The following is a 25,935-nucleotide window of genomic DNA, read 5'->3' on the forward strand; positions in this document are numbered from 1 at the left end:
GATCAATGTCTTGGGGATATAAAGAATACAATAGGGGTAACCGGATGATTTTTTTTTTACATTTGAGGGTTGTCAATGATCTGTGCAGGCACATTTTGACTTGGACATAGGATATTGGTGCAGGAGCAATGCCATTGAAATTTGCTGACACCACCAACTTAGGTAATACGATAAGCAGCAAGCAAACATTCAGGAGAATGTGAATGGATTAGCAGAGTATGTGATGGGCAAGTGCAAGTAAATGTGAAGTATATTTTTAGAACAATAATAGTGAAGGAATGTGTATTGAAAATGGTTAGATTCTTTGGAGCAATAGAAAGTCTAGGGAGGGTGCAGGGGGTCTGCACACAGATCTTCAATGTGCAGAAAAGGATATTACGACAAGGTTTTATACAATGGAGCATTGAATACAAAATCACGGAAGTGCTATCTTTGTATAAAATACTTTAGACTACAGTTGGGATACCTTATGCCATTCTGGACTCCCCAATTTTGTGTCTTTAAAAAGGGCAGGTGAAGATTCATGAGAATTATGCCAGGCATGTGAGAGTTTAGGTATGAAGAAAAACATGAAAATTGGGGTTTTGTATGAGGATCTAATGGAAGTGTTTCAAAAGAACGCAAGGTTTTACAAAGAAAAATAGTGAACTATTATTTCCACTGAATCAGTAACAAAGGGGCATAAAGTTGGAATTATTATAGGAAGAACAAAGGAGAGGTTAGAAGAAAGTTATTGGAATATGAAACATTTTACCACATATGACTATTTAGGCATCAACTAAAGGTTTGTTCAATAAAAGAATTGGATAGGTATTTGCAAAGGAAGAATATAAAAAGAGACGAGGAAAATGTAAAGTAATAGGATTATAGCTGTAATTGAAGCTAACTCTGGCTGAAAGGCCTCTTTCCATGGTGTAGTTGCTATGGTTATATCAATTTTAAAGTTGCATTTTGGTGCTATTAAAGTAGATGTGATGATTTATAGAATTTCATCAACTTTTGTTTCAGATTTCAGAGTTTCTTTGAACTTTGTCTTGTTCATCTCCTTCCTTTTAAACATGTCAAATTTGTGGTTTCTGATTTATGCTTTTATCATTTTTTTCTTTGCAGCATGGGAGTAGTCTATACATACAGGACAAAGAAGGGTTATCTACACTTGACTTGACCATGAAAGATCGACCATCATATGTGGTTTATAGAAAGACTGGTATAATCCTCTCTTCATTCTCTCAATATATGCATATTAATATAGTAACTTAAAGTAAAAATCTAAGCAAACATTGAAAATCTGTTTAACTGTCTATTGTGACATCCTTACCAAAACTCAGTATGGTATCATTTATAGATCAGGTGACCTTTTGAGTTCTAAAGGTTCTTTTATGTATGGGTACCTGAGTATTTTGAAAAAGAAATCTTCGGTGTATACAATAACATTTATCTGCTGCAGTTACTAATGGAGTTAGAGGAGCAATTAATGGCAGTTTAAAAATGAGCTTGTTGCATGATTTATAGCACCGACATAAATAAAAGGCTACTATAAAGATTCAACTCGACAATATTCAGTGGCAGTGGTTTAACACAGTGTAAAGGCCATGATTTGCCATGTGACTAGCTTCACTGAAAGTCCAGCAAAGATTGGGGAGATGCTGTTGAGACTAGATGGTTTCTTGGATGGAGGAAATAGAGGATATGATGACCTGCATTTGGCATTAGCAAATGCTGTAAACAGGCCATCTGCTTTCTCTCTAGGCTGGTTATGATAAGTAGCAATTTAAGAGCATTGGCAAAACATTCTAAAAGTACCATAAAAATATTTAACAAAAAACATGTGTGTAATTCTCTCATCCTATTCATTTTGAGTTCTAATGTTACAGGAACTGATTTAAATTCTGTCCAGATATCATTTTTAATTCTTTCTATTAATGTCCGTAGAAGGTTGCATTTAATAAATAAACTAATTTAACTGTGTGGTTGATCAACATTTGACTTAGTGGTTTAATGGCTTTTGAGCTTTTGATATGTATATTCAGATTTATTTTCTAGATCCCACTGAAGTCTATACCTGGGGTACCAACACTAATTTTACTCTTGGTCATGGAAGCCAACAAAGCAAGCATCACCCTGAGCTGGTAGACTTCTTCCCTAGGTCAGGGATCTACATTAAGCAGGTACTATAAGAAGTCATGTTTTAAAATCTGTTATGCTAAAATGTAACAGCAGATATTTAATAATTTTTCTTGTGGAGTGTGCAATCTAATTGGTGCCTGTGTTAGCTTGGCCGAGTGGAAGTATTCTCGCCTCTCTGTCAGAGGGTAGTGGGTTCAAACTCCAGTCCAGGATATGAGCAAATAATCTAGGTGGACACGTCAGACTCAGGGAGTGCTATATTTTAAAACAGTCATCTTTTGGATGCGATTTGAAGTCAGCCCTGTCTGTCTGTTTGGACAGATGTTGAGGATTCCATAGCACTATTCGAAGAGTAAGGAGGTCTTCTGTTGGCTATGCTAACATTTGTCCCTTAACAGCAAAACCGATTTAATTGGGTACTTTGCTGCTTTTCAGAACATTCTATGCAAATTGGCTGCTGCCTTTGTCCACAAAGCACCAGTATTTACACTTCAAAAATAATTAGTTGGCTCTGAAACATATTTTGGGGCGTCCTGAGACTCTGAAAAGTGCTGCATGAATGCAATTCTTTCTTTCATGCAGTTTGATGTTTATACTCAGCCTGAAGCATATACGTTGTGCTGTATTTTAGGAATGAGAGATTTTAAATATTGAAGGCATTGTACAACCAGAGTTTGAGTGTTTCCTAAACCCATCATAATGAATGGCCCGTGAACCACAAGATTAAAATCTCTAAAATTGGTATATTTCATAGAAAAAAGTATCTATTGCTTTTGTTTTACTTTAATGGTTAATACGTTTTGATGGCCTTGTATGAAATGATCTATAAGCTGCAATAATTTTTATTATAAATGTTGGCAAGGAAACTGAATTCAGACAAGTTAAACCCTAATGGTATTGTGGAGATTGCTTTTTGTGGAATGTGTGCAATCAGAAGTAGTGCTGAGTGCTGTAAGAGGAAAGAACATTACCAAATTTTGGACATAATCGTGCTTGCTATCCGTTCACATGACTCCAACTAGAGTACTATGGTGGTCGTTTGGGATGCTTTATTGATTTTACAATTTTTTAATTGCAGTATATGTCTTGAACAGCAAATAAGCAGTACTGTGAATTTACTTCAGCTTTTTTTTTATTCATTCATAGGATGTGGGCATTGCTGGCAAGGCCAGAATTTGTTGCCCATCCTTAATTATCCCCGAGAAGGTGGCAGTTCTTGAACTGCTGCAGTCCATGTGGTGTAGTTACACCAACAGGAAGGGAGTTCCAGGATTTTGACCCAGGAACAGTGATATAGTTCCAAGTCAGTATGGTGTGTAGTTTGGAGGGGAACCTGCAGGTGGTGATGTTCCCATGCATCAGCTACCCTTGTTCTTCTAGGTGATGAGTTTGCAGGTTTGGAAGGTGTTGTTGAAGAAGTCTTGGTGAGTTGCTGCAGTGTGTCTTGTAGATGATGCATACTGCTGCCACTGTGCATCGGTGGTGGAGGGAGTGAGTGTATAACATGGTGGACAGGGTGCCGATCAAGTGACCTGCTTTGTCCTGGATGGTGTCAAGCTTCTTGAGTGTTGGAGCTGCACTTATCCGGGCAAGTGGAGAGTATTCCATCACACTCCTGACTTGTGCCTAATAGATGGTGGACAAGCTTTGGGGAGTCAGGAGGTGAGATGCTCACTGCAGAATTTCCAACTTCTGACCTGCTCCTGTAGTCATAATATTCTGTGGGTGGTGCAGTTAAGTTTCTGGTCAATGGTGATTCCCATGATGTTGATGGTGGGGTTTTTAGCAATGGTAATGCTGTTGAACATCGAGGAGAGATGGTTAGGTTCTCTCTTGTTGGATATGGTCTTTGCTCAGTGCTTGTGTGACGTAAATGTTACTTATCTTGTTTGAGGAAATGTTTCTCCTTTAACCGTGATTTAAGCATAGGGCTATTATTCATAATCTAGTTGGACACTATTTGTTGTACAAATTGGATAGATTGCAATAAAAATAAAACTTGATGCACTATTGATCTGAATGTTCCAAAGACGTTTAGTAAAGTATGCTGAATACATCATTGAATATATTGTTACTGCACCAAATCTTCAACTTTGAATCCATTAATACAATACTGAAATGGAAGCTGATCAATGGGTCATTTGGGCTCCTAATTTTGGAATCTTGGATTGAACAGTGCAGTAGGTTTATAATGTTGGTGCAAAAACATGCAAGTCTATACTATTGATTATGCTTAGGAAAGCAACTATCAAGCTAAATTTGAAACTCTGTTTCTGACAGTGTTTCTATGACTGGAACCAGAAATTGCTTTCCAGTACTTCTCTTTGAGACTCTAAATGCTTTGCAAATTTAATGAGGTAGACATTACTCAGATGTGTAATATTGGGAGCACCAAAAAAGGTAAGTATTCAAATTACATACTTCACTTTGTTTTTGTCTTTCAGGTTGTGCTTTGCAAATTCCATTCAGTGTTCCTTTCCCAGAAAGGTCAAGTGTATACCTGTGGTCATGGCCAAGGAGGGCGTCTTGGACATGGAGACGAACAAACATACCTTGTAGGTAGAAATTCTTAAAATTTGTTTGTATTTACTTCATAATGTTAGACTTTTTTTTTCCCTTTTTAGGAAAAGAGAATAGATATACTTTGTAAAGTCATGATACAGTTTTATTACATAATGTGAGTACAGGAGAATACATTGCTATCTTTTAGGATTGTCAGTATGGTTGTACTCGCATTGAGAGCAGTGTATCATTTGGGGATTGGAATAATTTGATGAATCCCAGGGGTTTGGCTGGGTCAGAGCAACATCAAGGGTCATATTTACTTGCAGCCTTCATGGCGTGCAGCGAGGGCACTGTTGGTCTGTGGTCCTATTCTGACAGTGGGAAGTAGAGTTATTTGGGCCATCGGGAAAGGGTTCTAGGCTGCCTGATGCTCCTTGAGTTCTAGGTAGAATCCATCCATTTCCCACTTTGATTACCATATAGTCATCTTGTGGGAAGAAATGAAATCTTTAGCAGCTAGCAGTGAGAGTTGCTCTCGCCTGAGTTGGCACAAGGTAAAAGAATGGCGCATTTGCACTCCAGTAGGCAAGTCCAGCAGGGATAGGCCTAGGTATACAGAGATAGAGCTCTCTGATTTCTTATTCTGCTTCCCAGAATGGTTAAATGTGGGACAGGAATATTAGAAAGTATGTAGTTGTTCTTCTCTGACCAGAGAGGGATTGAATTTGTAGAGCATCTGTTAGGTTTGGTATGCTTAAGTGTATAATCTTGAGCTTAGTTGTGAGAATTCTGTTCCCAGTCCCTTATTAAGGATTTTGTTGTCAGCTGTCCCACTCTTTGACCCTTCATCACAATGAAGTGGCCATCGTCTCTTCGCGGTTATCTTAGTAGTGAAGGAGAGATACTAGATTATTATGGCCACAACTCAGCTATTGGGTGTTTTGGAAGCTGTAGCTGTTTAGTTCACCAGATCCTCATGAGCTTAGCATGTTGTGAGGGGGTGACGTGGGTCTCCAGCTACGTTTGCCGGCTTTTTTTTTGAAGGATTAGCATTTTTATGTAACTGAGTCTCTTAACATCTTGGCTAAATACTTAAACGATCTTTTGTGTATCCCAATCTCCCTTTGCTCCACCATGGGCAACAGAGCTTCCAGCTGCCTTGTCACTACCCTGGAACACATTCCCTAAATCCTGGCACCTGTTCACTTCTCCCTGCACCGCTTCGCTATCTGTTTTGTTTCCCCCCACTCCACTGCCGCTCAGTAAAGGTATTTTAAGGTATATCAGTGCAAGTTCTGGTGCAATTTTTACCTTTTCAAAGTAAGGTCCCGATAATAACATTGAAGCAGAAAGGGTGTGGCTTAGCGGCCAGAAAATGTAAAAGCATCCCAGCGATTCTTCCAAATTTAATGGCAGCTTCAAGTTGCAACCATGGAGTAAGATATCGGGAAGGAGTCGGTCATCGGGAGGGGAGCAGTCATCAGGAGGGAATAAGTGATTGGCAGTCATCAGAAGCAGAGAAGCCATCAGGAGGAGCTATGTGATTACCACTGTCATTGGCAATGAGTAAGTGATCGGCAGTTAACGGAAGGGGGGGGAGTTTGTGGATAGATTGTGGGAGATGGGGGATTTACACGTCGGTGGACTGCAATCAGGAATGGAAATCTTGGCATTCATTTCCTACCTGAACCTAAAGGGCACTGATGTCAATAGTAGCACCCCAACTGCGAACTTAACTGAGATCAGCAGACAGCACGGACTGGAATTCTCAACTTTCCTTGTCCCCTCTCCTTTGATTTCAGTGCTGTCCTGTACTCTCTGAAGCTCACCCTCCATATAAACTTTGCTACCCGAATTCATAGTCACCCTCTTGACCTGGCATCTCATATGGAGATTCTACTCCCAGTATCATTAACAAGGCCATTTCTGACCACTTCTTTGCAGTTGCACTTTCCAGCTTCCCCTGCTAGCCTTTGGCTCTTTATTTGCCTTGATAATTGTGCAGCTGTCGATCTGCTGAACTATTTCCTCACCTCCATTTTTGATACTCTTGCCCAGGATGACCTTTAATCTATGTTATCCTAGTTCTTCTCTCTGGTATGATTGTCAGGTTCACTCCTTACACCCAAATGGTCCAGACTTGAGCCTATTTGGCACACAACTAATTTAAACATGCGTCACCAGATCTGGCTAGACACATGGAGCACTATTAGGCCGCCTCTCCTCTTCAATACTGCCCACTACTTAAGGTCATCTCGAGATCAAAGATTACCCCTGTTTTCTTTTCTCCAGTGTGTACTGTTTCTTTAAACCCTTTCATACTACTTCCTCAAATGACACCTTCAACAGCAAGTGCAAGCAGTACACAGGATTCTTTTTCACTAAAATCGAGACTATTGGTTCATCTGCCTCTGCTGCATACTTCCCATTCCCCTTCCATCTCCTATCTCTCTTCATGCCCTCTCCAAACTCATCTTTTCCATGCGACCCACCTCCTCCTCCTTCGGGTTAGTCCCATAAAATTGCTGACCACCTTACTACCCTTCTTTGGTCCTGTTGCTGGTTGTCTTTGTAAATGGTTGCCTTCCCCTTCAACATCTGTAATCACTCTGCTTTTCAAAAAAATCCACTCTTGATCTCTGTCCTTGAAAATTACCTCTCGCTCTCCAGTCTCTCTTTCCGTTCCAAAGCCCTTGAATGTATTGATGTTTCTGAAACTTCCTGTTTGAATCTTGTTTCTTCCTTTGTTACAGTACTAAAATGGCCTTAATGACAAATGACATGCTTTGTGACTGTGATTATGGTGCATTTTCCCTCTTTGTCTGTCTTGATCTCTCTGCAGCCTTTCACACAATCCATCACACCATCCTCCATCAACATTTCTCCTTCATTACCCGCCTCAGTGAGACTGCCCTTGCTCGTTTCCCCTCTTCATCTACCTAGTTATAGCCAGAGTATCCTTATCAGTAACTTCTCTTTCTCCCCATTACCTCTATGTCCTGCAAGGATGCATCCCTGGCTCATACCTCTTCCTCATCATCATGCTGCCACTTTGCAACATAATCCAAAGACATGGCGTCAGGGTCTACATGTCTGCTGTTGGCACCCAGCTATTTGTTACCTCTATCTAGACTCTGGTAGTCCAATACTCTATTGGTCAGCTTCTCATCCTCCACACTGCATAAACTCCAGCTCGTCCAAAACTTTGCCTCTATCTTTAATGGCACTAGGTTTTGCTCACTGTGACCACCCTGGCCTGCACTGGCTTCCAGATACCCAATGTCCAAAATATTAAATTCTCATCTTGGTGTTTAAATCCATTCATAGCCTTTCCCTTCACTATCTCTGTAATCTCCTCAAGTCATACATGCACCCAGAACGCACTATTCCTCTTGTGCATCCCCCCTTTCTTCACACCACCATTGGTGGCTATATCTTTAACTGTTCTCGGCTCTGTGCTCTGGAATTTTCGCTGTAAACCTTTCTGAATCTCCACCTCCCTGTTCTCCTTTAGGAACTTTCCTAAAACCCATCTCTTTGACCAATCTTTTGGAGACCACTTCTAATATCGTCACCTCTGGTTTTTGTCTGATTCTCTATGAAGTGCCAGGGGATAGGTTTGTACATTTCGGGTGCTATATAAATGCAAGCTGTTGTTGAACCTTTCTGGTCTGCATGAATCAGCTACTTGGTAAGACAATAAGCAAGGTGCGTGTAGGGGTTTATAATGAGACTGTTTGATTATACAATAAAAACAAGAAATGCTGGAACCACTCAGCAGGTCTGGCAGCATCTGTGGAAAGAGAAGCAGAGTTAACGTTTCGGGTCAGTGACCCTTCATCAGTTCTGACCCGAAACGTTAACTCTGCTTCTCTTTCCACAGATGCTGCCAGACCTGCTGAGTGGTTCCAGCATTTCTTGTTTTTATTTCAGATTTCCAGCATCCGCAGTATTTTGCTTTTATTTTACTGTTTGATTATACGTTTGTTACATAACATTACTGTTTTGTTAGGTTCCCCGAATGGTGGAAGGTTTAGCAAGCCATCGTTGTTCTCAGGTGGCAGCTGCAAAGGACCATACCATTGTTTTGACAGAAGATGGATCTGTGTATGCTTTTGGACTGAACACTTACAATCAGCTGGGTATTGCACCTCCACCAGCCAATAGTAGCATACCAAGACAGGTATTCATGGGTGGTTCTTTGGGGATGTATAACCAGAGGTCAGTGAGGGGGTTGATCTTCTCGTAATGAAACAGCTTTATTTTGAACATCTGACACAAGAAAATTTTAGTCTCACTATTCATAACTTTAAAAAAAAAATGTTATGAGATAATGGAAAGTATTTTCAGTGTGCTTATATTTCATGAATGTGAGATTAAACAGGAATGTAAGAAAATTTCAAATCCTTAATAATTTATTGAATTTCCAGCTAGAGTTAGGTTTTGCCATATTTCATAGTAGAGCCTGGCTTGGGTGTAAAATTAAAACCTGACCCGACCACAGCCATCCCAGGCCCAAGTCCTTCAATTCTTTTTTCATGCCTGACCCAACCCAAAAATGTCAAACATGTTAGTACAGAACAAAAATCGCATCAAAGTGTAGATTTAAAAAAAACAATACAAAACAAAACTGGACACAGAATATAGACACGACCCGACCCCAACACATGCAGTCGAGTTTGGTCGGGTTCGGGTCGGGTAGCTAGGCATTATTTCATAGGGTGGGAATTGAATTTTGGGATTTGGTATCTTCCATTTCAGAACTTTTTCAAAACTGTAACTTTCAAAAAGTAATTGGATATAGACTTGAAAAAGAAAAAAAAAATGAAGGGCTATGGAGAAAGAGCAGGGAGTAGGACTAATTGGATAACTCTTTAAGAGCCAGAACAGGCATGAAATGGCCTCATTTGGTACTGCAAGATACTATGATTGTATTTTATGATTCTAGGAGAAGAATCACCAAAGACATTTCTGCTCTTTTGTAGCCATTGATGTTAAGCAATCCTCTTTCACTTCATTTATATATGAAGGTTTGTTCTGGAAATACCTATAGTGTTTTTCTACACTCATCTTATTAATTTTCTTTTAATTGTAAAATTTAATAACATTCTTGCTTTACAGTTCTAATTAGTAGATCCATCGAGGTTGTTGATTAAATTTGATGCTGGTTTAAGTATTTTTATTTGACATGTTCTTTTTTGAAAGCTAGCCAAAGCCAGCATCTTGAATAATGTATAGTTTTATTTTTCAAGCTCATTCTTGACCAAATGTTTCCTGAAACTTCCCTAACTTTCCAAAAACTTTTAAAAATTAAATTTCGGAAATAGAGCTAAATTTATGTGAGTGGGCTTTATGGGAGGCCTTAAATTTGTTAGGAGTAAACTACAATCTATATTTTAATAGTAGCTTCGATCTAGATTTTACATTGATCTCAACTGCACATGCTTTTGACAGCTTTGTACCAGTGTGTTGCTTGAGTATTATGTACCATAACGGGTAATTTCAAAAGCTAAGAATTTTTGTAAAGCCATATATGGAACCTGCTGATTTGGAATAAATACAAGAGGGAACTTTTTGCCCTTTTGTTTGCTTAATATTTGTGAATCTGTACTTTTTTTAAAACATTTGTTAAGGTACAGTCCAAAACCCTTAAAGGAAGAACTGTGGTTGGAGTTGCTGTGGGGAGGTTTCACACTGTTCTGTGGACAAGGGAAGCGCTATATACCATGGGTCTGAATGGTGGCCAGCTTGGTAAGATGTAGATCCGGTTTCGTATCTAATGCTTGCATTGGTGAATACGCCATGCCACCTTTGCATGTCACTAAGTATCTGCACTGAGGCATGACATTTTATATACTAATTACTTTATTTAACAAGAAGTTCTTTTTACTTTGCAATTTCCTCCACTTTCTCTCAATATCAAGTGCGACCAGTTCCTTTTATAGCCTCTAAGTTAAATGCAGGGTAAACTCCCTATATATTGCTCAGCCTTAGAAGTGCACACTACTGCACAAGTGTTGCATTTTAATTTTGAACTCTATTTATCTTTGCATCTAAATAAAAATACATTGGCTGTTTAGTATATGGTTGGATTGGCTTGCTTCAGACTCTTGGAGCTGTTAGAACCAGGCGATTGTTATTCTGCCAGTCTGAGCAGGATTTGAGCCCAGGGCAGATAAGTGAAAGGACATTGTGCCACGCCATTTTTTACTTTGCTCATCTGAGCCCTTTGTTTTAACATTTTGTTATGAATATTTTGTCTGTGGGTGACTTACTAGTTTTAAGTCATTTAAAGTGTAAAGATGACTTGAGTATAATTTTTGAGAGAAATATAAAATTATTTTCAACATGTACTGGTAATTTGTGCTGTGCTAAAAAGTGGTTTAAAAACATTGGCGCACGATGCTTGCAAATCTGTCTGTCTTTAAAGTTACAATGATTTATTCTGAATGTGTATGAATTCCTTGAGTGCTGCTACTTGCCAGTATTTACAATTTATCTGAATTATTGATTCAGGTTACTTAATGGATCCTAATGGAGAAAGATGTGTGTTTGCACCTCGTCAAGTATCAGCTTTGCATCATAAGGACATAGTGATTTCTCTAGCAGCAGCAAGTGATGGAGCCACAGTGTGTGTTTCGGAAAGAGGAGATGTTTACCTGTTGACAGGTTATCAATGCAAGAAAATTGCTTCCAGGTATTTATTTGCCTTTAACCTTTTTTTTAAACTATTACAGTAAGGCTGTTTCAAAGACTAGTAATAGAGAGTATACTGACCTGAATTTACAAGACTGTGTTTCTGGTGCAGTTTCAGTTGCCAGACACAGATTGGGAAATCCAACTTGGAAATTAAGCATTATTTTAAATGCACAATACTGTGGATGCTGGAACTCTGAAATAAAAACAGAAAATGCTGCAAATGCTCAGCAGGTCTGGCAGCATTTTTGAAGAGAGAAACAGAGTTAACGTTCCAGGTCTGTGACCTTTCATCAGAACACAGACCTGAAATGTTAACACTCTTTGTCTCTCCACAGATGCTGCCAGACCTGCTGAGTGTTTCCAGCATTTTCTGTTTTTATTTTAGAAGTTAAGTCCAATTCGTGATGGTACCTTGTGATACTCTGACCTGTTAATACATTGCGCAAAGCTCCCCACCAGGACCAGTGCGTCATAGTTGCAGGTTTACATTTTATGAATGGCTGTTTTTGTCTTGTACTTTGGCTGCACTTTGATTTATAAAACCAGAATTCCTCCCACGGTGTGCTTGTGATTTGCCATTTCTCCCCCAGTCTTTGTAGAAGGCGACTTTTTTGAGATTTAAAATACTCCTCTGTTTCAACCCTCCATGGAATATTACCAAACAATGCTTACAAGATATGCAGGAATATTAGGAGAAATATGGGGTAGTGAAATATTAAATATTTCCTTCTTGGAAAAAAGACGCATAGTAAGCATTACAGAATTCATATTTTTTATTTCATTTGTAATGAGAATATTATTAAACTTGTTACTGTCAATATTTGCAGAATTGGTGAACTAATTAAATGTACTTTGTACTGTTTTGACCATCATGCTACAAAAGAGATGTACAAGCATTGCAGAAAATAGAGAGGAGGAGCAACAGTGATTTCAAGTAGGCAGTATGACCTATGAGGAAAAGTTAAATAATTTCAATCTTTACTTCCTAAAGAAAAAATAGAGAATAAGCCCTCACTGAAGTATATAAAATATTATTTGGGTTAGACAATAAATCCAGAATATGACTGAAACAGCTAATAGGCCCAGAGGTAGTTAAGTATAAGTTGCTGAGAAGAACATTTCAATCGGATATTTAAAAAAAAAGTTCCACATGTAACAGGTTATTCCAGACATTTATCACCAGCAGGTAGTAAAGGTACAAACTTTAAGAGCATTCAAGATGCATCTAGATGGTAGTCTGGTAGAATTATGGAGTTAGACGGATGGCTTTGTAATGTTCTTGACTTATCTTGGATGTTCCTATATTGCTAACCTTTTGTATATATGTGTAATACTTATCTTTCTGGGAGGTACTGAATTTAATTGTTTTCTTGGATTTGTGTAGGCAGTTAAACTTGAAGAAAGTTCTTGTGACTGGTGGACACCTGGATCATAAAGTTGACCCTCATGTACTTAATGAAGGAGGAGGTGAAAAAGTTTGCATACTTGCCCTGGATGAAGCAGGCAGAGTAAGTGGAGATATGTGTGGTTTCCTCTTCCCCTCTGTCTCTGACTATTATGCCATGATAAAATCTCAAAATTTGCCGATGATACCAAACTAAGGAGTGGCAAACAGTGAGGATGATACGAACAGCCTACAACAGCACGTCGATGGGCCAGCAGAATGGGAAGACAAGTGGCGGATGGAATTTAATACTAGCAAGTGTGAGATGATGCATTTTGGCAGAAGGGATAGGGTGAGGCAATATAGACTTAATGGCGCATTTCTAAAGTGTGCAGGAACAAAGGGACCTGGAGTGCATGTGCATCAATCTTTGAACATAGCAGGATATATTTGAGAGAGTGGTTAGCAAAGCATGTGGGATCTTGGGCTTCATAAATAGAGGCATAGAGTACAAATGCAGGGAAGCTATGCTGAACCTTTATAAAGCTCTGGTTAGGCTCCAATTAGAGTATTGTGTCCAGTTCTGGTCACTACACTTTAGGAAAGATGTGAGGGTGCAGAGGAGATTTACATGAATGGTTCCAGGGATGGTGGATTTTAGCTCCAAGGTTAGGTTGGAAAAGCTGGGTTGTTTTCCCTGAAGCAAAGGGGATTGAGGGGAGATTTAATAGAGGTGTACAAGATTATATCAGGCTGAGATAAGTTAGACAAGGAAAAATTGTTTCCATTAACTAATGGTACAAGGACTAGGGGACACAGATTGAAGGTTTTGAGCAAGAGATGTAGGGGAAATATGAGGAAGAGCTTTTTTGACACAGCAAGTGTTAATAACCTGGAACTCGCTGCCTATGAGGGTGGTGGAAGCCGAGACCATCAATGATTTCAAAAGGAAATTGGATAGGCACTTGAAGGAAATAAACTTGCAAGGCTACAGAGATTGAGCGGTGGAGTGGGTCTGACTGGATTTCTCCGCGGAGAGCCGGCCTGGACTCGATGGGCGGAATGGCCACCTTCTATGCCGTAGATGGCTCTTCTATTGTATTAGAGCACTGGGCAGTCATCTGGGAGTAAATTGCTTCTCTTATTTTTTTTCAGTTGCAGGATGTGTCTTCTGGTGGACTATGAAGGAATGAGTAGGTGGGGAAAGGGTGTATTTAGAAAAAAAATCACTTCACACCCCTCCTTGTTAAGTTTTATATTCTTATTAAGAGTAGTCAAGTACTTGCCTCATTTTTGGGAGCATTTACTGTGTTGCCACACTCTTTTATAAGATCAATATCAAGCATGTAGGATGACATTTTAAAGCTGTTTTTCAGTGTTGAGGTGCTACTGGTTTGTTGTAACAGTCAACCACAATACTAATCCCTTCAGGGAAGTAAATTTTACCCACTCGGATCAACATATAACTCCAAACCCAAATGACATGGTTGCCTCTTAATGTCCTCCAATGTAGAATCATAGAAATTTACAGTAAGAAAGGTGACCATTTGGCCCATTGTGTCTGCGCTGGCTGACAAAGAGACAATCGGCCTAATCCAACTTTCTGGCTCTTGGTCCGTCGCCTTGTAGGTTACAGCACTTCAAGTGCATATCCAAGTACTTTTTAAATGTTATGAGCCTCTACCACCCATTCAGGCAGAGAGTTCCAGATCCCACCACCCTCTGGGTGAAAAAGAATTCCCCTTGAATCCCTTCTAACCCTCGTACCTCTTGCCCTAAATCTATGCCCCCTGGTTATAGCCACTCAACCAAGGAGAATAGGGCCTTTCTATCCACTCTTTCTAGACCCCTCATAATTATATATACTTCTTAGGTCTCCCCGCCGTCTCCTCTGTTCCAAAGAAGAAAACCCTAAGCATATCCAATCTTTCTTCTTAACTAAAATACCAGGCAACATCCTCGTAAATCTCCTATGTACTGTTTGTAGTGCAATCACATCTTTCCTGTACTGTGGTGACACTACTCCAGCTGTGCCCTAACTGGTGTTTTATACAGTTCTAGCGTAACCTTCTTGTTGTTGTATTCTATGCCTTGGCTAGTAAAGGCAAGTCCTCTGTATGCATTCTTGACCACCTTATCTATCTGTCCAGCCACCTTCAGGGATCTGTGGATTTGCAATCCAAGGTCCCTCTGTTCCTCTACAACTTCTCAGTCTTCCACAATTTATTGTGTATTTCCTTGCCTTGTTAGCCTTCCCCAAATGCATTGCCTCACACTTCTCTGGATTGAACTCCATTTGCCACTGTTCTGTCCATCTCACTGGACCTTGATATCTTGTTGAAATCTATAGCTTTCTTCTTCTTTATCAACCACACGGCCAATTTTTGTATCATCTGAAAACTTCTTAATCATGCCCCTTGTATTCAAGTCCAAATCATTGATATCTACCACAAAAAGCAAGGAATCTAGTACTGAGCCCTGCGGAACCCCACTGGAAACAGCCTTCCAGTCACAAAAACACCCATCGACCATTACCCTTTACTTCCTGCCTCTGAGTCAATTTTGGATCCAACTTGTCACTTTGCCTTGGATCCCATATGAACATACGAATTAGGAGCAGGAGTAAGCCAATTGGCCTCTTGAGCCTGCTCCGCCATTCAATAAGATCATGGCTGATCTGACTGTAACCTCAACTCCACATTCCTACCAATCCCCGATAACCTTTCACCCCCTTGCTTATCAATAATCTACCTCTGCCTTAAAAATATTTAAAGATTCTGTTCCCACTACCTTTTGAGGAAGAGTTCCAAAGACTCACGACCCTCAGAGAAAGAATTTCTCCTCATCTCTGTTTTAAATGGGCGACCCCTTATTTTTAAACAGTGACCCCTATTTCTAGATTCTCCCACAAGAGGAAACAACCTTTCCACATCCACCTTGTCAAGACCCCTCAGGATCTTATATGTTTCAATCAAGTCACTTCTTACTCTCCTAAACTCCAGCGGATACAAGCCTTTCCAACCTTTCCTCATAAGACAACCAGCCCATTTCAGGTGTTCGTTTAGTAAACCTTCTCTGAGCTGCTTCCAGCACATTTACATCCTTCCTTAAATATGGAGGCCAATACTGTACACAGTATTCCAGATGTGGTCTCACCAATGCCCTATATAAATGAAGCATAACCTCCCTACTTTGGTATTCAATTTCCCTCACAATAAATGATAACATTCTGTTAGCTTTCCTAATTACTTGCTGAACCTGCATACTAACCGTTTGCGGTTCATGCACTAGGACACCCAGATGCCTCTGCATCTCAGAGCTCTGCAATCTCACCATTTAGATAATATGTTTCTTTTTTATTCTTTCTGCCAAAATGGACAATTTCACATTTTCCCACATTATACTCCATTTGCCAGATCTTTGCCCACTCACTTAACCTATCTATATCTCTTTGTAGCCTCCTTATGTGCTCGTCACAACTTACTTTCCTTTATGTCATCAGTAAATTTAGCAACCAAACCTTCAGTCCCTTCATCTAAGTCATTTATATAAAATGTAAAAAGTTGAGGCTGATCCCTGCCGCACAACACTCGTTACAGCCTGCCAACCAGAAAATGACCCATTTATGCCTACTCTCTGTTTCCTGTTAGCTAGCCAATCTTCTCTCCATGCCAATATGTTACTCCCTACACCATGAGCTTTTATTTTCTGCAATAACTTTTGATGTGGCACCTTATCAAATGCCTTCATCCTCCGGTTCCCCTTTATCCACAGCACAGCCCATGGTGTTAGCGGTAACATAATGCTTTCTTAAAATCCACATAAACAACATCCAATGCATTTCCTCCATCAATCTTCTCTGATACTTCATCAAAGAATTCAGTTAGATTAGTCAAGATTTTACAAATTCAACATGGCTATCCTTAATTAATTTGAACCTCTAAGTGTCTGTTAATACTTTCCCTGATTATAGTTTCTAAAACCTTACCCACCACTGATGTTAAACTAACTGGCCTGTAGTTGCTAGGACTGTCCTTGCACCTTTTCTTGAATAAGGCTATCACATTTGCCACTCTTCAATCCTCTGGCACCTCCCCCATACCCAGGGAAGTTTGGAAGTATACAGTTTTATGGGTGCCATCCAGTGGCCTTAGCATAGATGAACATTTTTTGAAACGTTGTGTGACAATGTGGTATTATGAAAAATTTTTCCAACCTCTAGATGGGTAGGATGTGAATTGATGCCCAGGATTCCCTCACTCTGTTGAGTTCTTGCTATTGTCCCTGGCCATGATTTCTGGAGCAGTGGTGAGTTGAGGCTTGGTACATGTTTTGTCAGAAATTGGAGAATTGCTGATGATTTGCACCCCCTTATGGACATTGTGATAGCAGAGTTTCATCATGCCACAAACTGGAATGTTTTTGTAGCATATTTTTTTAAAATCTAGATTGACTTCTCGAAGTCTTTTGCCTTGGTGTTGGGAGAGCAAATGTCTTAGTGCAGGGGGAAAAAAGCAGTATAAAAAACTGTCTAGTAGTATCTCTGTTTCTCGGGGTAGCTGTCTGGCTAATCCAGTTCTATGTAAAGAACTGCATCTGTAAGTTTCATCAAAAAATACTTTGTTTTTAAAATGCTAATCCATGTGAGTTTGTAGACTGGGGAGAAATTTGTCTCTAATGGCTGAACTGAAATGCCTTTTATTTCAAGCTTTGGTCATTGAAATGTATGTTTATCCTGAATATATGTTGAGGATGCCATCTAGTGGCCTTAACATTGATGAGCATTTCAACTACTAAAACAACACGTTGATGAATTTTAAAACATTAATATCATGTCATCTAACTGTGAATACTTTCATGCAAAATCTCTACTGAACAGAATGATAGCGTGTGATGTGATGCCTAAGAAGGTCATCACGCATGAAAAGTTACATCAGTGATTCAATTAAAATATGCTGGCACAAAGTACTAAGGTTTTTGGAACAGTATCATTATTGTGTAAGTCAACTATTGTACCATTAATTATTTGCTGTGTGATTTCTGCTATCAGGTAATTATACTGTATGCAAATAATAATAGTTTGCATTTATAGAGCGTCTTTAACGTAGTAAGATGTTCAAAAGTGGTTCACCGAAACAACCAGAATGGAATACAGTAAGGAATTTATTGGGGTCAACAGCATCAAAGTTGAAGGTGAGGGCGTAATTGAGAGGATTGTTGGCTCCAGAAGTATTATGGTGAATGAATGACCAAAGGCTAAAAAGTGCTGTTGTAAGTGACTTGGAGAGGATTTTCTAGGGGAAAACTCAGAAGAAAGTGGGGTTGGAAGGGGGCAGGGGTTGTAAGTGTTGATGGATACCAGGAAGTAATAAGGTATCTCCGTGTCTATGATTGAGACTGTGGGAATAGAGAAGCTGCGTGTGAAGCTGGAGAGGGGCATTGATTGTTGATCATCTGGCAGAGCCCACGAGGTCAGTGGTGGGAGGAGTCAGTGGGACAGGAAGGAAGTTGGCAAGATTACCCCCAGTTGATGGCTGGGTGGGAAGGTCAGCGAGAGAGTAGAATTGGCCAGTTGGAGTTTCTGGGTCTCGATGGCCCTTTGGAGAATGCAAAGAGTGGCACCAAGGGAAGCTGTGGGCTTATCCAAGTGGAAATCGAGCTTAGGATGAACATAGCTCATTAGGAAAGTCGAGGAATAATGAAAGGCTAGGGATTTGGGATGGGAAAGTACCAGAGAGGGAAGAAATGAAAGGAAACAAGACTGGGTAATAGGAAGGCAAGGAGACGAGAAAGAAAGCACAAGTGGGGTAAAGAGAGAGGGGAAAAAAGGGAGAAAGAAGTAATTGCCTCTGGTCTGGAGCAAGTGCCAAAACCTACATGCAAATGGGCACTGGGAAACTTGGATTACTAAGGCATGCCAAAGATTAAGATTGATATTTTCTAGTTATAAAGTGACAATAGGGAGAAGATAGTATGTGAAAGTCCAAAGTTAAAGTTAGAGGTCCTGTCATAGATGAAGTTGTCTTGTAGATAGTGTGGAGTCAGCTTGGATCACCGACAAACCGACACACTTGCCCCGCCCCACCCCACCCATTCACCAACCCAAACACCCTATTCTTCTGACTCTAGATTCTTCTATATGTCCCCTACCATCGGCGGCCATGCCTTTAGCTGCCTAGGCCCCATGTTGTGCAATAATCCAAGACTCCTTGGCTTCTCCACCTCTCCTCCTCATAACCTCCTCATTGGTCATTGCTCCTATTATTTCCTTCTTTGGCTTGACCTCCATTTTCATCTTGTAATGTCCTTGTGAAGTGCCTTGGGATGTTTTTCTATGTTAAAGGCACTATATAAATACACAATGATCATAGGAGGATGATAGAATTGTGCCACCAAATACCAGCTGGTGGTGGAATAGAAAACCATGACGAGTTTTTTTTTTAGTACTGGATGAATTCCTGTCAGTAAAAAGGATACAAGACTGTTAGTTCATAAATTAGGTAAGAAACCTAACCTAATGGGAGGTTTGTAAGGATAGGCTAGAAGAACCAAAGTTATTCTTCCCAAAGCATTTAACTATATTACACCATAAACACTTTGCACCAATGCTGCAATCAATGTAAATACATCCAAAGATTAAATTTGACTTGCACTGGTGTGGTAAGGCCAGAAAGCATTTACCTATGAAAGTTGTCACTCTTAGTGCTCCTGTCCTCTCAAACCCAGCTGATGAGGATGAGAGCCAAGAAGTAAAGGGGCAAGTTTTTCTCTCGTGCTTGAGCTTAAAGCATTACCTGGAGAGAGCAAGAGGAAAATTGGTCAGGAGGATCACCTGCCTGTAATGGAACCTGCCTGATTTTTCTATTCATATAAATTAATGGACAAAAATTTGGACTGACTCATTTAAGTGCATTTCGGAGCACTGGATTCTCCCCACCTGGTTGGTGAGCTACAAGCACGAATAGCTGTGTGGGATATGATGTTGTGGCAATAACGGAAACATGGCTTAAAAATGAGAGAACTGGGGGCTTAATCTTCAAGGATACAAAGTGTTCAGAAAAGATAGGGAAGGGAAAAAGGGAAGTGGGGTGGCAGTACTGATTAGGAAAGACATTGTAATGTGGGAGAGAGAGGATGTCCTTGAGGGGGCAAAGACAGAATCCATTTGGTTAGAGTTGAGAAAGCAAGAAAAGTATCATCACGCTACTTGGGATATTCTATAGGCCTCCAAATAGAGAGAGAGAGCGAGACGGAGGTGCAAATCTGTAGGGAAATCACAGAGCTGTGCAAGAACTATAGAGTGGTGATATTGAGGGACTTTAATTACCCAAAGATCGATTGGGATAATGTTAGAGTAAAGGCTAAGGAGGGGGAGGAAGTTCAGAAATTTGTTTGTGAACTTCCTTGACCAGTATGTTCTCCGTCCAAGGAGAAAGAAGGCATTGCTGGATCTGTGCTGGGGAATAAGCTGGGCCAAGTGGTTCAAGTATCTGTGGAGAAACATTTGGGTAACAGTGATCATCATTGAGTTCTTAGCTGGACGCAGTGAGAACAGACATTTGCCTGAGTGAGACATTGCCAGCGTGAAGCTAGAATTTGGTGCACGTGATAAGTTCTGGTAAGTTTTTATTCAGCTTAAATTTTAGATTCAGAGTCAGGCTTTCAAATCTCCTGGTTAGGTAAATAGCCTTGTTAAACGAGAAACAGCCAGCAGTGGCAGTTATCTGTCAATCAGTTGAAAGTAGTTAGATTCAATAGGTGCTGATTATTGTAGTAGAAGGTGAGCTAGTGAGTCATCAGAATCTCTAAATAAAGCAGACCAGTTCTTAGCTGAATGTAGTGAGAAGAGACATTTGCCAGAGTGAAGCTGGAATTTGGAGCATGTGGGAATTCGGTACAGAGGGAGAAAGAGGGGCTCCTTTTCCTATCTTTTTTTAGCCTCCAGCAGCTGGTGAGTCGTCTTCCTTTGACTCCAAGGTAGGTGATTGGTTGGTGAGTGTTTTATCATTTATCTTTCAAAACTCGGGTAATTTTAGAAATGTTACGGACTTTATTTGGTAATGCTAGTTAAGCTTAGTACATTGGGAAACAGAGTTAATTAAGAAGGTGATTAAGTAATTAAAGTGAATTAACTAATGGCATAAGTAACAATGGCAGGACAGGTGTTATGTTGCAGCTGTGGTTTGTGGGAGCTTTTGGATGCCAAGGCCATCCAGGGCAAATACGTCTGCAGAAAGTGTAAGCAGCTAGAGGAATTCCAGATCAGGATTATTGATCTGGAAGCCGAACTGCAAACACTGCGCAACATAAGGGAGGGGGAGAAATACCTGGGCATTTTGTTCCAAAAGACGGTCGTGCCTCTTAGAACAGGGTCATCTGTTTTGGTCAGCAATGAGGGACAGGAGGATGTGATTGAGGCAAATAAAGGGACCATGCAGACAGTAGTGGAGGAGCCTCAGATTTTGCATTGTCAAACAGGTTTGAGGTGCTCTCAACCTGTGTGAATGAAAGCGAGGTCTGCAAGGTGGCCGTGGCACTGTGGTACAGGAAGCCATTCAAGTGGGGGGAGCAAAAGGGGATAGTATAGTGAGGGGGTTTGACACTGTTCTGTGCAGCCGAGAACGTGAGCCCAGAAGGCTGTGCTGCCTACCTGGTGCCAGGGTTCGGGACATCTGCTCAGGACTGCACAGGGAGGATCCAGTTATTGTGGTCCATGTAGGTACCAACGACATATGTAAGACTAGGAAAGAGGTTCTGCTTAGAGAGTGTGAGGAGCTAGGCAACAAATTGAAGAGCAGAACCTCAAGGGTAATAATCTCTGGATTATGTGCCAATTGCCAGATGGCACATAAGATTAGTGAAATGAATACGTGGCTCAAAGACTGGTGTGGGAGCAGTGGGTTTTGGTTCGTGGGGCACTGGCACCAGTACTGGGGAAAGTGGGGGCTGTACCCTTGGGATGGTCTGCATCTGAACCATGCTGGGATTGGTGATCTAGCAAACCGTATAACTGGGGAAGTAGAGAGGGTTTTACACTAAACAAGGTGGGTGAGGGATCAAGCCTGGGTAGATGTAGCAAACCAAGGGGTAGAGTCAAGGCAGGAGAGCTGAATAGTAATAAGTAAATAAATATGATCTGATAGCCATTACGGAGACGTGGCTGCAGGATGACAAGGATTGGGTCCTGAATATTGAGGGGTATATGGCGTTCAAGAAGAATAGGAAGCTAGGTAAAGGTGGAGGTGTAGCACTCTTAATCAAGGGTGACATTGGTGCAATAGTTGGAAATGACCTTGGTTTGCTACATCTACCCAGGCTTGATCCCTCACCCAATTTGTAGAATTAGTTTGGGTGGAGATGAGGAATATTAGAGGAAAGAAGTCACTAGTGGGAGTGGTCTACAGGCTCCCTAACAGTAACCATAATGTAGGGCGAAGTATACAACAAGAAATATTGGGTGCTTGTGATAAAGAGACAAACTTATTCATGGGTGATTTTAATCTACATATAAACTGGAAAAATCAGATTGGCAATAGTATCCTGAATGAGGACTTCATAGAATGCTTTCAAGATAGTTTCTTAGAACAGCTTGTTCTGGAACCAACCAGCGAGCAGGTATTACACTTCGTATTGTGTAATGTGACGGGATTAATTAATGACCTCAGAGTAAAGGCATCTGTAGGTAGCAGTGACCACAATATGATTGAATTTTACATCTAGTTTGAAAGAGAGAAGAGTGAGTCTAAGACTAGTATTTTAAACTTTAATAAGGGCAACTATGTGGGCATGAAAGCTGAGCTCCTGAAGTGAACTGGGTTACTAGGCTAGGAGATAGATCAATAGAGAGGCAGTGGCAGATATTTTAGGGGATATTTCAAGAATACTCAGGATAAGTATATTCCTACTATAAAAAAACATTCTAAGGGGAGGACCCACCATCCGTAGTTAAATAAAGAAGTTAAAGAAAGCATTAAACTTAAGGAAAAGGCACATAATGGCACAACAATGAGTGGTAGGTCAGATGATTGGCCAGAATATAAAGAACGGCAGAGAATTATTGCAAGGTCAGGTGAAAGAAATTAGAGTATGAGGGGAAGCAAGAGTTTCTACAGGTATTTGAAAAGGAAAAGAGTAAGTAAAGAGTGTTGGTCCTCTAGAGAGTGAGAATGGGGAGTTAATAGATAATAAGGAAATGGCGGATGAAAGGAACAAATATTTTGCTTCTGCCTTAACTATAGAGGATACAAAAAACATTCCAGTAACAGCTGTAAATCAGGAGGTGTAAGGAGAGGAACTTGCATATGAACATACAAACATTCGAATTAAGAGCAGGAGTAGGCCACTCAGTTCCTCGAGCCTGCTCCGCCATTAATAAGTTCACGGCTGAACTGATTTCTCCACGTTATCACTGACCCCTGATAACCTTTCACCTCCTTGCTGATCAAGAATCTATCTACCTCTGCCTTAACCATATTCAAAGACTCACGACCCTCAGAGATAAAGGTTTCTCCTCATTTCTGTCATAAATGAGCGACCCCTTATTTTTAAACAGTGACCCCTGGTTCTGGATTCTCCCAGAAGGGGAAACATTCTTTCCACATCAACCCTGTCAAGGATCTTATATGTTTCAATCAAGTCTCCTCTTACTCTTCTAAATTCCAGCAGATACAAGCCTAGCCTGTCCAATCTTTCCGCATAGGATAGCCCGCCCATTCCAGGTATCAATCTAGTAAACCTTCTTTGAACTGCTTCCAATGCATTTACATCCTTCCTTAAATAAGGAGACCAATACTGTACACAGTACTCCATATGCGGTCTCACCAATGCCCTGCACAGCTGAAGCATAACGTCCCTACTTTTGTATCCAGTTCCCCTCAGGATAAAAGGGAAGCGGCACTGACCAAACTTGTGGAGCTGCAGGCTGACAAGTCCTCGTGTCCTGATTGGGCTTCGTCCTAGGGTCTTAAAAGAGATGGCTAATGATGCGTTGGTGTTTATTTTTCAAAATTCACTAGATTCTGGAAAGGTTCCATCAGACTGGAAAATAGCAAATATAACCCCTCTATTCATGAAGAGGGGGAGGCAGAAAACGGGTAACTATAGGCCAGTTAGCTTGACGTCTGTCGTGGGGAAGGTGTTGAATCTATCACTAAGGAGGCTACAGCTGGGCATTTAGAAAAACTCAAGGTAATCGGGAATAGTTAACGTGGTTTTGTGAAAGGGAGATCATGCTTAACCAATTTATTGGAATTCTTTGAAGGAGTAACATGTGCCGTGGATAAAGGGGAGCCCGTTCATGTACCATACTTGGATTTCCAGAAGGCATTTGACAAGGTGCCACATAAAAGGTTATTGCGCAAAGTAGAAGCTCATGGTGTAGTGGGCAACATATTAGCATGGATAGAAGATTGTTTTCTGTCAGCCAGCCAGAGAGTTTGCATAAATGGGTCCTTTGCTGATTGGCAGGATGTGACGAGTGGAATCCTGCAGGGGTCTGTGTTGGGGCCTCAACTTTTGACAATTTATATCAATGACTGAGATGAGGGGAGTGATGGCATGGCAGCTAAATTTGCAAATGACACAAAAGTAGGTCAGAAAGTATGTTGTGAAGAGGACATAAGGAGATTGCAGACCAATATAGATAGGTTGAACAAGGGTGCAAAAATCTGCCAGATGGAGTATAATACGGGAAAATGTGAAGTTGTTCACTTTGGCAGGAAGAATAAAAAAGCAGAGCATTACTTAATTGGAGAACGACTGCAGAACTACGAGGTGCAGAGATATCTAGGTGTTCTAGTGCATGAGTCGCACAAAGTTAGTATACAGGTACAGAAGGTAATAAAGAAGGCTAATGGAATGTTAACCTTTATTACAAGAGGAATTGAAAATAAAGCTAAGAATGTAATGCTTCTGTTATACAGGGTATTGGTGAGACCACATCTCGAATACTGTGTGCAGTTTTGGTCTCCTTATTTAAGGAAGGATGTGAGTGCGTTGGAGGCAGTTCAGAGGAGGTTTACTATGTTGATACCTGGAATGAGCGGGTTGTCTTATGAGGAAAGGTTGGACAAACTGGGCTTGTTTTCACTAGAGTTTAGAAGGGTGAGGGGAGACTTGATTGAAGTATATAGGATCCTGAACAGTCTTGACAAGGTGGATGTGGAAAGGATCTTTCATCTTCAGGAGGAGTCCAGAACCAGAGGGCACTGTTTTAAAATTAGGGGCTGCCCTTTTAGGACAGCGATGAGGAGAAATTTTTTCTATGAGGGTTGTGTGACTTTGGAACTTTCTGCTTCAGAAAGTGGTGGAGGCAGGGTCATTGAATAATTTAAGGCGGGGTAAATAGATTCTTGTTAGGGAAGGGATTCAAAGGTTATCAGGGATAGATGGGAGTGTGGAATTCGAGAGACAAACAGATCAGCCATGATCTTATTGAATGGCAGAGCAAGCTAGAGGGGCCGAATGGACTACTTCTGCTCCTAATTGGTATGTTCGTATCATATAAGATTTAGATTAGTAATGGGAAGAGCAAGGAAGATTATAAAGTAGAACTTCTAAATTGGAAGAGTGCTAACTTCAAGGGGATGAGAGGGCATCTAGCCAGGGTAAAGTGAAACCAAAGACTGACAGGAAAAACTATAATGGAACAATCTTTAAGGAGGAGATGTTTCAGGTATAGGCTAGGTACATTCAAGCAAGGACCAAACGTAGGGGAATCAAAGCCAGTGCTCCTTGGATGACGAGGGAGATGGAGAATACGAAAAAACAAAACAACCGTATGATGCATGTCAGGTGACTTCTTCAAGCGAGAACCAGGCCAAATATAGTAAGTTGAGAGGAGAAGTGAAGAGGAAAGTAAGACTGACGCAGAGAGAATATGAGAATAGAATGGCAGTTAACATAAAATGGAACCCAAATATCTACCGGCATGTAAATAGTAAGCTGATAGTAAGAGGTGGTTTAGGGCCTTTTAGGGCCAAAGAGTGTGATATATGCTTAGAGATGCAGGGCAAGGCCAGATTACTTAATGAGCACTTTGTATTGGTGTTTACTAAGGAAGGGGATGCTGACAAAATATTTGTAGAAGCGGAGATGGCAAAGGTAATGGATGGGTTGAAAGTTGATAGGCAGGATGCACTGGAAAGACTGGCTATGCTTAGAGTGGATAAGTCACCTGGTCCAGATGGCTTGCATTGCAAATTTCAAAGGGGATTGGGGGT

At 40.6% G+C, this 25,935-nt stretch overlaps 1 protein-coding gene across 1 annotated transcript in view; it reads left to right on the top strand.

Annotated features, from left to right (window-relative positions):
- ibtk (inhibitor of Bruton agammaglobulinemia tyrosine kinase) overlaps positions 1 to 25,935 on the top strand; it is a 161,905-nt gene that overhangs the window by 51,292 nt on the left and 84,678 nt on the right. Inside the window, exons 3-9 of the mRNA XM_068026679.1 lie at positions 1,111 to 1,207; positions 2,044 to 2,168; positions 4,572 to 4,682; positions 8,645 to 8,815; positions 10,266 to 10,383; positions 11,149 to 11,329; positions 12,716 to 12,839. Of these exons, the coding sequence (XP_067882780.1) occupies positions 1,111 to 1,207; positions 2,044 to 2,168; positions 4,572 to 4,682; positions 8,645 to 8,815; positions 10,266 to 10,383; positions 11,149 to 11,329; positions 12,716 to 12,839 (927 nt within the window). The remainder of the gene's footprint in view (positions 1 to 1,110; positions 1,208 to 2,043; positions 2,169 to 4,571; positions 4,683 to 8,644; positions 8,816 to 10,265; positions 10,384 to 11,148; positions 11,330 to 12,715; positions 12,840 to 25,935) is intronic.

Source organism: Heterodontus francisci, chromosome 3 (genome assembly GCF_036365525.1).
Source record: "Heterodontus francisci isolate sHetFra1 chromosome 3, sHetFra1.hap1, whole genome shotgun sequence".
NCBI lineage: Eukaryota > Metazoa > Chordata > Chondrichthyes > Heterodontiformes > Heterodontidae > Heterodontus > Heterodontus francisci.